Source organism: Carex rostrata, chromosome 2 (genome assembly GCF_964058835.1).
Source record: "Carex rostrata chromosome 2, lpCarRost1.2, whole genome shotgun sequence".
NCBI classification, from domain to species: Eukaryota; Viridiplantae; Streptophyta; class Magnoliopsida; order Poales; family Cyperaceae; genus Carex; species Carex rostrata.
The window spans coordinates 14810974-14825547 of record NC_135919.1 but is presented as its reverse complement, the minus strand read 5'-3'; the positions used below and the strand labels follow the sequence as shown (position 1 = coordinate 14825547).

General features: G+C 32.5%; 1 protein-coding gene across 1 annotated transcript; it reads left to right on the top strand.

The window, feature by feature from the left end:
* Window positions 1-11262: 11262 nt before the first annotated feature.
* Window positions 11263-13551, top strand: LOC144544611 (protein FAR1-RELATED SEQUENCE 5-like). Its single transcript, XM_078293153.1, has 3 exons — window positions 11263-11485; window positions 11624-11697; window positions 11799-13551. Exons 1-3 carry the CDS (start codon window positions 11263-11265, stop codon window positions 13173-13175), a joined length of 1674 nt encoding a protein of 557 aa, XP_078149279.1. The 3' UTR covers window positions 13176-13551.
* The last annotated feature ends 1023 nt before the right edge of the window (window positions 13552-14574 follow it).

Here is a 14574-nt window from a genome sequence, read left to right as displayed (position 1 = left end):
GCTTCGAGACCAAAGTTTATATTTTTTAGAACTTTTTTACATTTTTTTATAATTTTTGAAAAGAAATAAAAATTCAGAAAAGTAATGATTTTTAAAAATTCTAAAAAAAATAAAAAAGTTTCAAAAATATAAAATTTGGTCTTCAAACACATTTTAATATGAAGATTATGTTGGAAAGTTCGAATTGACTATTTGAACTTTTAAAATAAAATTATAAACAAAAAATAAAACACCATCTTTACTTCCAAAAGTATGATAGTTCATCTATATCTATATATCTCTCTGTATAGATATTTAATCTTTCTTCGATACTTCAAAATTACTTATTTCTATATTTCTCATTTTTTCTATCTTTAATATAACTTTAAATTTTTATTTGAACTTATTATTAATCTTTTATTTCTAATAGTGGTCTTTTACTATTAGGTAATCTGCTAACATCATAAGTTGTCTTTTCTGCTCATCTTATGTCTGGTCGTACTGTAGGTCTATGCGTTTTCATTGTCACTCTCTATCCACGTTTGTCTTACTTGTACTAGAAGAATTAATGTTAGTATATAGATAAATAATCATGAAGCAATTTTTTTTTTCTATGCTCTTTTATATATGACATTACTAAATATATTTTCTTTAATCTAATTTTCTATAATTTCATCTTAAAATAAAAGATTGATAATAAACTCAAATAAATATTTAAAATCAGATTACAGAAAAGTGAAATGAGAAAGGTTGTTTATTTGTAGTGGAGAAATAAGCAAATTTTCAAATTTTGATGAGAAAATTAGATATTTAGAAGCTTTTGATGGATATGACGAAAATTACTCCAGTTAAAAACGAATATTTTTTTTTGAGTATTTTGATAGAAAATAGATAATTTAGAATGTTTCAAAAAATATACCAGCAATTATCTCTATTTTTTGTTTTTATTTGTCTAATTTTTTATTTGAGCGGTTATGGGCATCCCATACAATTTATCATTAGACATCATTAAGTTTCACTTAACTAGCACGGAAGAGTTATTAGCTTAATATATATTTTTTTATATTTTAACAAGATAAAATCGAACAATACCTGCTATAAAAGGACAAAAAGTTAAAAATTATTTAATTTCAATAAATTATTTATGACATATTTTTATAGGTCCTTCCTAAATGTAAAAAAAAAAGATGGACAAAAAAGCGAATATATCATTTAATTATAATTATAATTATTATGATCTTAATTGTTAACGTAAAAAAATGATACTAGTACCTTTTTTTTTTAAAAAACTTGGTAGCGATGATAAAAAGATGGCGCTCCTATCTATTTTTCTCACACGTAAATTATAAATCAAAGGGGTCAAATCCACACGAAGGAAAACATACGACAATCAGCATAATTTCAAAACCTACTCAACATTAAACTTAGTATACTCGCACGTAGGGTGAACGGTTCGGTTTTGTTGATTTTAACCGAACCAAAAAATTTCATGATTCGATTGAATTTTAGACCATAAAAGCTATAGCGCTAGCAGCGCTATACGGACATAGCGTCGTTTTTTAACCGTTCCACTATAACGCGATAAACGCTATATAAATTTTTAGTTTAAACTGAATCAGTTTGATTTAGACTTATAAAGTATTGTTTTGAATTGTGTGAAATATTATTTTTAAGCGTATTTCATCTCTATTGTACGAGACTTGAAATCACTATCAATGTAATTTTGGATTATCGCTTCTTAAACCGCGATCATTGTAATATCTGTAATTTTAATATATTTTCATAATGTATTTTGGAAATATTTTTAATATTAGAAACCTAAATGTCACGCCTAGTGACTAGGCCAAGCACGCGATGCGACAGAATGACATCCTCACATCCATTTACAGTCCTGTCAACCTACATCGCAACAAAAATAATAAATAAAAATAATACGAGGTTAGCTACAAAGCTCAGTAATTGGTTATCTGACGACGCGCTTATTTATAATTGACTTAATTAAACAACTATTCAAACAAACTGGATTAATCCACACAAATTACCATCAAATTATGCTTGCATATTTAATGATGATAGTTATTGAGTCTAGGTTATCAGTAAAACAAGTCACACAGTATTTACGCTTTTGGAATGTTTGCCAAAGAAAATTCCCACATTCACAGTACACACAATCTCATAAGTTCAATCAAATTGGAACCTTAGACCCGCTATTTCATTAAATATGCCCTCGTAATCCAATATCAAATTCAAACATCCAATTCAATCATACAAATCGAAAACACAGATTATAAAGAAGTCAAGTTATCTGATAGTAATTGATCCAGAAATTCAAATCGAGTTACAATGACTATTCAGAATCAATGCGACATAGTATGTATTCCAAATAGACATGTAATAAATATCCAAAACTTTTATCTAAAGTATTTATCTTTTTTTGTTCTCTCTTTCAATCTTTGTTTCTGTTTCTTTTCTTTTTTCGATTTTTCATTCTTTACTGTTCAAGGTAAGAAGAAGGGGAAATCAAGAGGGGTCAAGGAGATCAGTGCATGAAGGCCACGTGGCAATTCAGCCACGTTGATTTTCATTTTTTTTTTTTTAATTTTACAATTGAAACCTTATAAATTTTTTAATATTATAAACAAGCCTAAAATAATGAAATAAAATATATTAACGAGGTGAACAAATGAGAAGAAGAAAAAGTAACGAAATAGATGAAAGAAAAACCTTTGACCCGTTATGAATTTAGACATAATGAGGCAGAATTAGCTTGTATCTATTCCAAATGATGCGGGGTGCGGTCTTATATATGGAATCGGATCAATTCAATATTTCAACATGATATTGGATCGTAGCTGTCTGATTCACATTGAAATTTATGTACACTTGTTCTGCACGAATTTTAAAATTATTTGTGTAAATTTTGGTGCAGATCAGGGGTCAATTGTATCTCTTTAGTTTTTGAAAAATAATTTTGATTTAATAGATCCGGATATATTTGTCAACCTGAAAATTAATTATGCATATATTGTTTTTAATATGTAAACAAAAATTATTTATTTGTTTCTAATGTAAGAGACATTTTTTTCTATTATATAAGAGATTTTTTTTATCTAATCATTAATTAATTTGAATTCAATAAACTATTTAAATATAATTCTTGACTTCGTACCAACTATCAAATTGCACCTGATTCCATTCCAAATACGTAGTGCAGAGAATCAGACATTAAAAACCACTTTACAAAAAGCCCAATAAAAAACGCTTTACTAAGCATAGATTCTTTCATAGTTGTATTTTAAGTGTCGATAACAACGATATTAACCCAATTTAAAAATATAATTTTGCGTACTAAGTTCATCAAAGAAAAATAATCTTCCGGCACACAATACGTACTAAGTTTATCAAAGAAATATAATTTTGCGTGAAATAATCTTCGCAGCAGGTAAAAGAATTGTACGATTCGGAATTAATTTTATCGTGCAGTACAGTTCCTGTGAACTTGATTTTTTTTTAAATTTTTTTTTATAATTTATTGCATTTGGGTGGACAATAAGTTCCAATGACCAAAAGCAGGTACTTGCTATATATTATTTTTATAATCCAATTAAAAATATCATACAGATCAGATCTTCAAATTCACTATAAACAAATGATTTTTCTATTTACATTAAGTCTATGATATCATCGACATAAAATTATAATTTAAGATCTATGCCACAAATTTTGATGTCTTATTGTCCTACAACGACCACAGTTCTTGTTTCACCAATAGATTAAGACCCAAATTACAAACAAGAAAACCATTAACCTTGCATTCTAAAATAATACATTTACGTCAAAAATTATAAATTTGGAGTTTGGTTTACAGAAGATATAAAAGCTGAAAAAGTTGTAATATATTCTATTTAATTTCCATAGTCAAAGTTTTACGATCTTTCACAGGAATGCATTTTTACAAAAGTTAGAATAACTCAGAATTTAAAATCTTAAATCGTTGATAATTTTCTTTTTTTGCTCATGATAGAACATCGAAGCGTTTTCATAAAATCCCTCATTAACAGAACCTATTGATCATGCAATTCACGATTTTTTTTTAACCCATAATTAGAAAATTCATTTTTACCGAACCAACATGATTATTTTTTTTTTACAAAAATCATAAAGACCGAAATGACATTTTGGTCCCCCATTTTTTTGGGACCGAAATACCAATTCGGTCCGCACTGATTTCACAGTTTTTCCAACACGCAGCCACATAAAATCCCAAAACCCCTGGACCGAATTGGCAATTTTGTTCCTTATGATTTTGGGATTTTCCATGGCCGCGTGTTGGAAAAACTGTGACCGAAATTAGTTTTTGTAGTATAAATGATTTTTTTAGTGTAATTGTAGTAATTGTAGAATTATTTAGTTTATGTAGTATAAATCAATTGTTGAATGATTTAATTATTTAGTGTAATTTAGGTTTTTGTAGTGTAATTATTAATTGTAGAATTATTTAGTTTGCATGTAGAGTAATTTAGCTTTTTGCATGTAGTATAAATTAATTGTTGAATAATTTTTTTTTAGTGTAATTTAGGTTTATGTAGTGTAATTATTAATTGTAGAATTTTTTAGCTTACTTGTAGAGTAATTTACTTTTTTGCATGTAGTATAAATTAATTGTTGAATGATTAATTTTTTTAGTGTAATTTAAGTTTATGTAGTGTAACTATTAATTGTAGAATTATTTAGTTTGCAAGTAATTTAACTCTTTGCATATAGTATTATTCAATTGTTGAATGATCTAATATTTTTAGTGTAATTTAGATTTTTGTAGTATAATTGTAGAATAATGTAGAGTAATAGAATGAATGTTAATATTTAATTGGATTTGCATGTCATGCATGTCAATATTTAATTGGATTTGCATGTTAATATTTTTTTTGGAGGTAAAAGAAGGGTATTTTTATATATAAAAAAAAATACATGGGATTGAAATGCCAACTCGGTCCTAGCATAAAAAAACTGGATTGAAATGACATCTCGGTCCCATATATTACACCAATGGGCACACTGTTTTCCACAAAAACCTGTGAAATCACTGGGGATCGAATTGACATTTCGGTCACAAGAAAAAAAATGCGGGATTGAAATGTCATTTCGGTCCTTGTGGTTTTTGTAAAAAAAAAAAAAAATCATGTTGGTTTGGTAATTTTTTTTTTTTTGGTTTATAAAAAAAATTTTACATTCACTGCAAATTTTTATTCCAATTTTTTTTCGTCGAGGAATATTTGTCGTGTTGTTTACTTGTTTTTCAGGTTAATACGATCCAATCTGATAACTTAAATTATTATTGATCTTAAATAATAACGTCAGATGGGTACAACTAATGCATAGAAACACGAGTCATTTAAACCTTTTTTCATAAATAAAAGTCGTAGATATAACAGGAAGTTGAAATGGGTACAAAATCACTCTCATAAGATTCTGGACCATTTAAAAAGTGACCGTCCATATCATATCGAGTCCGATTTTTTGTATTCATATCCATCCACGCAACATTTGGTTAATGTTTTGGTTCTCAATTTTCTCATGCAAACTTTTCAACTTCTCAAAATACCCAGCACTAGGATGAATAATGTTTTGATTATTACTTCATAACAGGCGCTTAAAATAATCATCTAAGGAAAGATCTGAAGTTAAAAAGTGAAAATAAATAAATAGGGGGCAGGGGTGAATTTGGTGAATTGCGAGTGGTGACTGCCACCTGACAAGGTTTGAAGAGCATCTTGGAGGACCATTTTCTGGTTTTGAGGCTTTGGTGCTCGAATCTGTGGGCCCATAGCCCAGTACCACTACCAGTTTACTACAAAAAAAAAGTCCCTTTCTTTCTTCGTACCGTTTCGTTTTCGTACCAGTCGCACTCTCTCGCATTGTTTTCCTTGCCGGTAGTGATAGGATGCATGTATGTGACTAGGACAACTAGAGGTGGGTAGAATTTACGCGAAAAAAAAGTCTTACCAAGTTCATTGAATGGAAGGTAAGCGGGTCTCATGCCCCTATCCCATGTAACTAATAATGTTGACTTTAGATCTGGACCGTCGGATCAGAATCTTGTCAAGAAAATACCAGGTCAAATCAGTTAATATAGCACATGCTCCACAAATCAAATACCAGGTCAAGAAGTTCTTGGTATCTGTTCGTCGGTCTTCTCCAAGCCGAGTACAAATGACAACCTTGAGTGTTTCTCTCTTTTCCTTGACTGTAGAATCACCTAGCACATGTCCTGTGATATGGAATCATGAGTTTAAAACTTAGATAAAATTAAAGATTCTTTATTGACAATTAAATAGAAATTGATAAACTAAATCTCCATCTTTTTATATAAAACAAATTAATCAATAAGTAGGTGAATACTTCACCCCAGACAAGTCTACCTAATAGAGTATTGTCATATTTACGAATTATGTACAAAAAAGAAGAAGAAGATAAACATTGTTCAAATTTTTTGTATATTTGTATATGTTCACACCCACACATGACAATACTACCTTAGTAACGAGTCCGGACGAAATTCTAATTGTCAACAAAGCTCAAATAAGTATTCTCCAAAACACAATCAAAAGATGAAATAAAAGGGAAACGAAATATTAGACTACACCAGATAAGCACAAAGATAATCTTCACAGAAAATCCAGACTAACTCCATAAATTGAGAATCATGTGATGTGATCATACAAACTTCTTAACTTGGTTCACCAACCAGTCTACCTTCTAAAACATGGCGTCTTTCATGGCCCAATTTTAGATGCAGATAAGTGCATCACTGTAGTGATGTCGTCGGATTAGAAGAAACTTATCCCTTTCCATTTGCAATTTGCAGTTCATATGATTTCCTTCTGCATCAGATATTTAATGGGAAGATAAGGTTGCGAGCGTAAGACTTGTGATCTCATCTAATTTTGATCTCGCCAAGAGAGAATAAATGAGGCGGCCGGCCTTCGCTTTTATTAACAAACATGATGATGTTTAAACATAAATGGGGTAAAGATATTGACAGAGTAATTTTCACTTCATGCAGCTTACGAGTCATATGCAGCTCTATTTTAGTTTTAATGTCCGTGCGCTGCATAAAGCAAAAACTACTCTGTTAGTATCATAGTGACAAATGAATTATTCGGTTCGGTCCGGCGAGGCCAAAAATTCGTGATTCGGGAATAATTCGGGTATAATTCGGGAATGATTTGGAATTATCCAGACCAGAGATCTCAGTCATGCAAGAGAGAAAAAAAAAGAAAAACCAAAAAAATTATATATTATGGGAAAAATTCGTAAAATTCGGAAAAAGTTCGTAAAATTCGTGAATTATTCGGGTTTAATTTTGTCAAAGTTCGGTCAACCAAATAATTTGACGTTCAGTTCAGCATCACAAAAAAACAAATTATTCGAATATAATACGCGAATCTTGTCACTATGGTCAGTATGAAGAAAGAACAAATTGTCCAATTTGGAATTTGAATTTTCAAATATTGATGAAAGAGGGTATATATACCTCAATAAAAGTAGTGCGTTTTAGTTAAGAATAAAATCTACCTGATAATTGCCCGAGAGGATGAGAAGAGATATCTCGAGATATATATTGTATATATATAATTTTTTGTATGGTCCACGCATTACGATTCTTCTAGAGCCGCGCAAGAGATTATCATATTGCAAATTGTAACTACTTTCGTACAATAAAAATAGGTATCTATCTCAACTATAGGTAGCTTTAATTTTAAACTGTACCTAATTTATAATCAATCATTCATTCATCTTCATTCTTCACTTTTTTTGTCTGATTCTTTTCGTAGACGGGATAACACAAAATAATCAATTGCAAGCCTCTATTGGACATCCTCTAATGGAGGCCCAGTTACTCTTGATCCTCTATTGGAGGCCCAGTTAATTATTATTGATTTTCTTGATTGATATAATCAACTGAGTATACAATTCTCACAATATCTTTATTCAGATTTGTACAAGGATATCTTTTCTAAAAAGGATATTGAGAGTGTGTTTACGAGATCAAATTAAAATGCTCACCCCCTATTTGCTAACCTAGTGCACGAAGCAGAATGAATTGAAAGTTTTGAAATACTTCTGAACCCTCAGCCACTCAATTCAGCATTATGAATTTATGATAATGCTGGTTTCTGTTTTGAGAGAGAAACAACACTCTTTTTTTTTTTTTTGATTGAAAAAACAACACTCTTATGAAACTTGGAGGGTATAGTGTATTAGCTTAAGGGTGAAACTTTATATCTAGTTTTTATTAATCTAAATTATATTTTTTATGTTGTTAAATTAAGGAATAGGGATATTAATAATATAAGAAAATTTAGATAGGAAAACAACTAATTTTAGAATTTTGATGGGAAAATATCTAAATTAACAAGTTGTGATAGATATATATCTAAATTTCTCCTCTCCAAATAAGTTATTTTCTAATTACAAATCACACAATTCAATTTATATCAGATCAAAGAGTGAACACCTTGAACTTTCTCCACCTCAATCTCGAGCAACTCAGCAAAGTACAGTAGTGTCGTTTATTTTTACCTCAATCTCTCCGCTGCCTCCTTATAACTCCTTTCTTGGTGCCTAAAGCAGCTGTCGACCTTTTCTTTGAAATGCAGGAAGACAAGCGAGCATCTCTCTAACTTTGGTAAGTGCTACTTCAGGTGAATCCCTCTTGTGTTGTACTTTAGGTGCCGTTACTTGATGAAATGTCCCAAAGAGACTTTCACTACGGAATCTAATTTTGATTCATTTAAGAGGAAATATCCTTTGCTATATGTATCAAATTGAGAAAAAGACATAAATTGGGTGGCATTTAATTATGCATCTTTGTCTATTAATTATTTAACAAGTTGGGTTAGAGCCAATGCTATGGAGAAGCCAGCTGGTTGTACTTGGGTGGCTTTTATTTGATTTTATTTTTTTTGCTATTCAACTACATGTGAATCTGGATAGGAAGGAAATGGGGTTTTTATCTTATGAACCAACAACCAATTTAGTTATGTTGAATACAAAAAATAAGAGAATGAGAGCACACTAAGAGTGCCATTATGATTATTCAAATAGTTACTAGTTTTATGAGATTAATTATTAGGGATCTCAATATTTTTAGATTTTGTGCTTGTTGCTACACAGTTCAAAGGTTGCAAGTATAGTGGTTGTTACATCTTTAAATCACTGGCAGAACAATTCAGTTTTCGATCAAGTATTTCTCTTTAGCAGAATTATTATTAATTTTACACGGCTGGTTATTCAAGTTCCAATCAATGATGCAACCTCTGGTTCTTTTTGCTATTATGATGATCAAGTCTTGCACCTCCATGTGCTGGTCAATACTTGTAAGGTCAATTTTAAACATTCAATGGAGACGGTTTAATTCCATTTCTTAGGAGTATTGGTTTGCTGTGGGCATAAGTTAGGCTGGTGTCATTCGTAAATTTTAAGAGGCATCGACCCTGGTACAAGTCCCGTTGTACCAATTCTAGAGGCATCACCTTTTTTAGTATGATACTAGGAGTTATTTTTTTAAAGCCTCAACTATGCCCCGATTTGTCAAGTGAACAAAAAACAAACAAAAACAGTCCCAATTAACTACTAGAGTCTGATTCTTAATGTTGAAGTTTGATTGATACAGAATACAGGCTGGTTAATTTGTATAAGAGGACTGATTAGGAAAAAATAATTTAGTAAATAGGGGTTCCTACACAGCCTTTTTGCTACATTTAGCGTATTTATTGTTTTCATGCTTTTAGTCGTTTGATGCTTCTTGATTCTTTCAATCACTCTGTTAAAATCCCTAGCAAGAAAAGATGACCAAAAAGCCCTTCTAGCAGAGTTCAACTTGAACTTTACTGCCCTTTACTAACCCCTTGTAACACAAAAGGGCATAACTTAACAGTACTTAGTGTGGTACTTATTGTACAGACCTGCAAGACTTGAGCCCTTTATGCAAAATATATTCACCATTCTTTCATGTTTTATCTTGTAGGTAATCTTTGATAAATCATAGCACACCTTTGGTAAGGCTCTTGCAGCTGGCATCTCTGGATTTCTGTCCACCCAAGTTAAACAAACAGGTGTATCTGTCCATATTCTAGAAGCAGTTTTGAGGCTGCCCCCCATCTTATAAGTTATACCTGATACAAACAGGTGGAGTTGTAACCATTTCATCCCATTGCCATGAGGACCCGCCAGCTGGAATCACTTGTAAAAGAACGTTTTCGGTTGGGCACCCTTACTATTAAAGATGCTCTTCAAATTTTTGATCACTTGCTGGCCGCTGAGAGCCCAACACCGTCCATCATTTCCTTTAATCAACTCTTTACAGCCTTAACTCGTATGAAGAACACGAACAACCATTATGCAACTGTCTTTTCACTCTTTAATTGCTTGACACAGCCTAAAATAGTCTCAGCCTCGCCCAGTATCTGCACCTACTGTATCTTGATTGACTACTGTATCCGAATGAATTGGCCAAAACTAGGCTTGGTTTTCTTGGGGCGGTTTTTAAAGGGTGGGCAGAGAGTTGATCCTAGGATCTTCAATCCACTACTTAAGGGTCTTTGTTCTGAGAATAGAAGTAGTGAGGCTGTAGCCATGGCGTTCAATAAAATGCCAAAGCTGGGTTGCACACCTAACGTGATCTCCTACATCACTGTTATTGATGGCCTTTGTAAAGAAGGCGCAGCTACTCAAGCATTTAGTTTGTTTGAGCAAATGCTTTCAAAGGGTATTGTGCCAAATGTAGTCCCATACAACTCACTGATTAATGGCCTGTGCAAGGAAGGTGCAGTTAGTAAAGCATTTAGTTTGTTTGAGCGAATGCTTTCAGAGGGTATTGCATCAGAAGTAATGACTTACAACTCACTGATTGATGGCCTTTGTAGAGAAGGTGCAATTAGTATAGCATTTAGTTTGTTTGTGCAAATGCTCTCAAAGGGTATTGTGCCAAATGTAGTCACATACAACTCACTGATTAATGGCCTGTGCAAGGAAGGAGATACTGAGAAGGCAGAGCAACTACTGTCCTACATGGTTTTTCAAGGACCTAAACCTAATGTTGTGACCTATACTACTCTCATGGATGGGTTGTGCAAGAAAGGGCTATTGGACAAGGCAGTGGATATGCTTCAGTACATGGCTTCTGAAGGACATGATGCCGATATTGTGACTTATAATACCATCATTAATGCACTATGCAAGTAGGGGGAAACTGAAAAGGCTGAGGAGTTGTTTTGTAATATGATTTCTGGAGGTAAGAATCCTGATGTTTGTACCTATAATACTCTTATAGATGGGTTCTGCAAGATTAACAAATTAGAAAAAGCAAAGGAGTTGCTGAATGCGATGGTTTCAAAGGGAATATTGCCCGACACTGTGACATGCAATATAATTGTGGATGCACATTGCAAGAGGGGAGAAACTGACAAGGCAGAGAAACGATTGTATCATATGCTTGATAAAGGTGTCACATCTGATCTTATCACATATAATATTGTTATAAATGGATATTCTAAGCTAGGCTGTTGGAAAGAGTCAATTAGAGTTTCAAGGATATGACATTGTTAGAACTAAATTCTCAAAATTAATTATTTACTTGCAGCTCTTGAAATGTCACTCCAAGGTGTTTCATGTAACTCATCTATCATGAATGACGATGCTCGTATACAGCTGCAGGTATTCTTTTTGCTATAGTTCTGTCTTTAATTTTTATTCCCTGTGAAACAAATTGGTAACTTTTTTTTTGTTTGACATGTATCATTGCCTGTTCCAAGAAGAATGATGCGAGTAATCAGATTGGTGTTGAGGTCACCTTGGTGTATTTTCGAAAGAAACAAGAAGAAGATCCTGAGTTTTTCTATGCTATAGAGCCTGATGAGGATGGTTTTGTGAAGAATCTATTTTGGGTTGATGGTAGGTCAAGAAGGGCATATTTAGAGTTTGGTGATGTTGTCACATTCAACACAACCTACAATACTGATAGGAATAATGACATGCCATTGGCACCCTTTATTGGAGTAAACAATCACCAGCACTTGATTTTTTTTGGCATGGCCGTTTTTAGGTCAGAGAGTAAAAAGAATTTTTGTTGGCTATTTCAAACGTGGTTGAATGCAATGTATGGGAAGCATCCAACAGCTATTATCACTGATCAAGATCCGGAAATGAGAGATGCTGTTAAGATTATCTTCCCTAAAACTGCTCATAGGTGTTGTCAGTGGCATGTACTGAGCAAGGCAAAGGAGCATTTAAGGTCACACTATGATCAAAGACCGGGTTTCCATGACGAACTAGAAGGTATCATAAATCGTAGCATGACAGTAGCAGATTTTGAGATAGCTTGGACAGCTATGCTTGACAAGTATGATTTAACGAGCAACAACCACCTCCAAATCATGTATGAAACACGTGCACAATGGGTTCCGGCTTACTTTCGGGACACCTTTTTTGCTGAAATGTGCACAGCTCAAAGGAGCAAAAGCATGAATTTGCTCTTGGAATTGTGGATGAGTAGCAATACCTCCATTTACCAATTTGTGAGAAAGATTGAAAGCATGGTTGAGAGTATCTGGCAAAGAGAGAACGATGAGGATATAAAGACCACAAACGAGACCCCAAATTTGTGGTCATGGTACCAAATAGAGATAGATGCACATCGAAAATACACTAAAAATGTATTCTCGATTTTTCAGGAGTTACTAAAGGAGAGTACACTTGGTGTTGTCATTGAGAAAGAGAGAGATGCGCTATACGAGGTCAGTATCACGTCACATCCTTTCATTCACAATTGGATTCCTGAATCATACGTGATTGAGGTTGAGAGAATTACTGAAAGGTTCTCTTGTAATTGTAAAGGATTTGAATTTGAGGGCCTTCTTTGTTCCCATGTCATCAGAGTTTTGTGCCATCTTGGCATCCAACACCTTCCTTCCCGCTATATTCTAAAGAGGTGGTGCAAGGAAGCAAATGCCGATGCTAAGAGATGTGTTCAAGAGAGGAGCATGGATTTTGGGGAATCTCCAGCACTAGAAGCGTTTAGGTTTGCATCGATATATCCGGAACTGCGAGAACTTGCAAAGTTGGCTTGTAAATCTGCACGTACCTTTACGATTTTTAAGGCTAAAATGAGTGAAGCAAAGGGTGACATAATGTGAGTTGTGCAAATCACTGATTGAGCTTGAATTCAGTTGTTGGACTTTCCTGAGGTATTATAGTCAATAACAAAAAAAAAAAAAAAATTTATTAGGTCAATACAATGGTTGGTGTGATGAAATTGGCTTCAATCCAATCCAATCCAATCCAATCAAGCGATAGTGGCACCGGCACATTTGAGAAAAGGAATCACAATAGGGTTCATCTCGCTTGGTTTGATTCTTATTGTTGGTGTTGTTTGTTAGACTTGGATGCAGTTGTAGTAGTCTTCTAGGGAAGGGTTCAATAAATGCTTCAGTAACTAAAGGGTTAAATATCAATTAGTGATATCTGAACTTGTTGATGTATGAACATATGGTGTAACTTTTCTTTAGATTTTTTTTTAATTAATGATGCTGTATTTTGATGTTCGATTCTGCTATTTTGTCGTTTCAATTTTGGTTTTTAAATTGTATAATTCATGTTAAGATGTTGTTCGTTTTTGCTTTTGATTAGCGAGTCTTGAGTATGATACCAATTCTACAAAACCTAGTTGCTTTGTGAGGGAAATTGTGAAGAGAAAAATCATGTTTATGCGTACGTGCCATTCTTCATTTTTAAGTTAATAATTTTTGAACAGTTGTACCTTATATTCAATATCATGATAAAATCCAACGGTCTAAATTAGATAAAAGATCTTACTAAAATATAAGAGAAACTGTGACCTTAGCATATATTAATATTTCACAATGATAGTCAATAATTTTTTAGACAAAAAAATAAATTTCAAATGGCAGTATTAAATTGAGTATTGTCTTATATCAAATAGCAGTAGTAATCTCATTTATTAGTCTAAAATGACAACATTTCAAAAGGAAATATATATATTCTTACACCTATATGTTTGAACAAAGTTGGAGCATTGAGTCATACAACGCTGTTTGTCCTTTTTTTTATTTTATTTGCCTATATTTTTGAACAGAGTAGATGAAAAAAAAAATCAACATTATGACTAGTCATGTAGCATTATTTATGGCTACCTAGTAAAACCACATACATGGCTACCCAGTCATGTAGAATCATGCCTGTATTTTCTTATTTGAAAAGAAAAAAAAGTTCATCATTTATGTGTATTTTTATTTTAAAATATGTTTATATCTATTTTATTCGAAGATTACAAATAGACATGGGTTATGTTTTATGCTGATCGGGCTATAAATGAAACATCTATTTGATTGTGTTCTTGAGAAAACTTTTAGCTACCGTGCTTAAATGAATTCGGATCCCTCAAGGTACCTGAGGTGCAATAAGTAAATCCGGACCGTTCTAACTTGGCACAAATCTCAAAGTGAACCCTCTACAGTTTCTCTAGGGACTAGATTGAATTTGACTTAGTTAGAATTAATTTGGACCGTCTGTTTA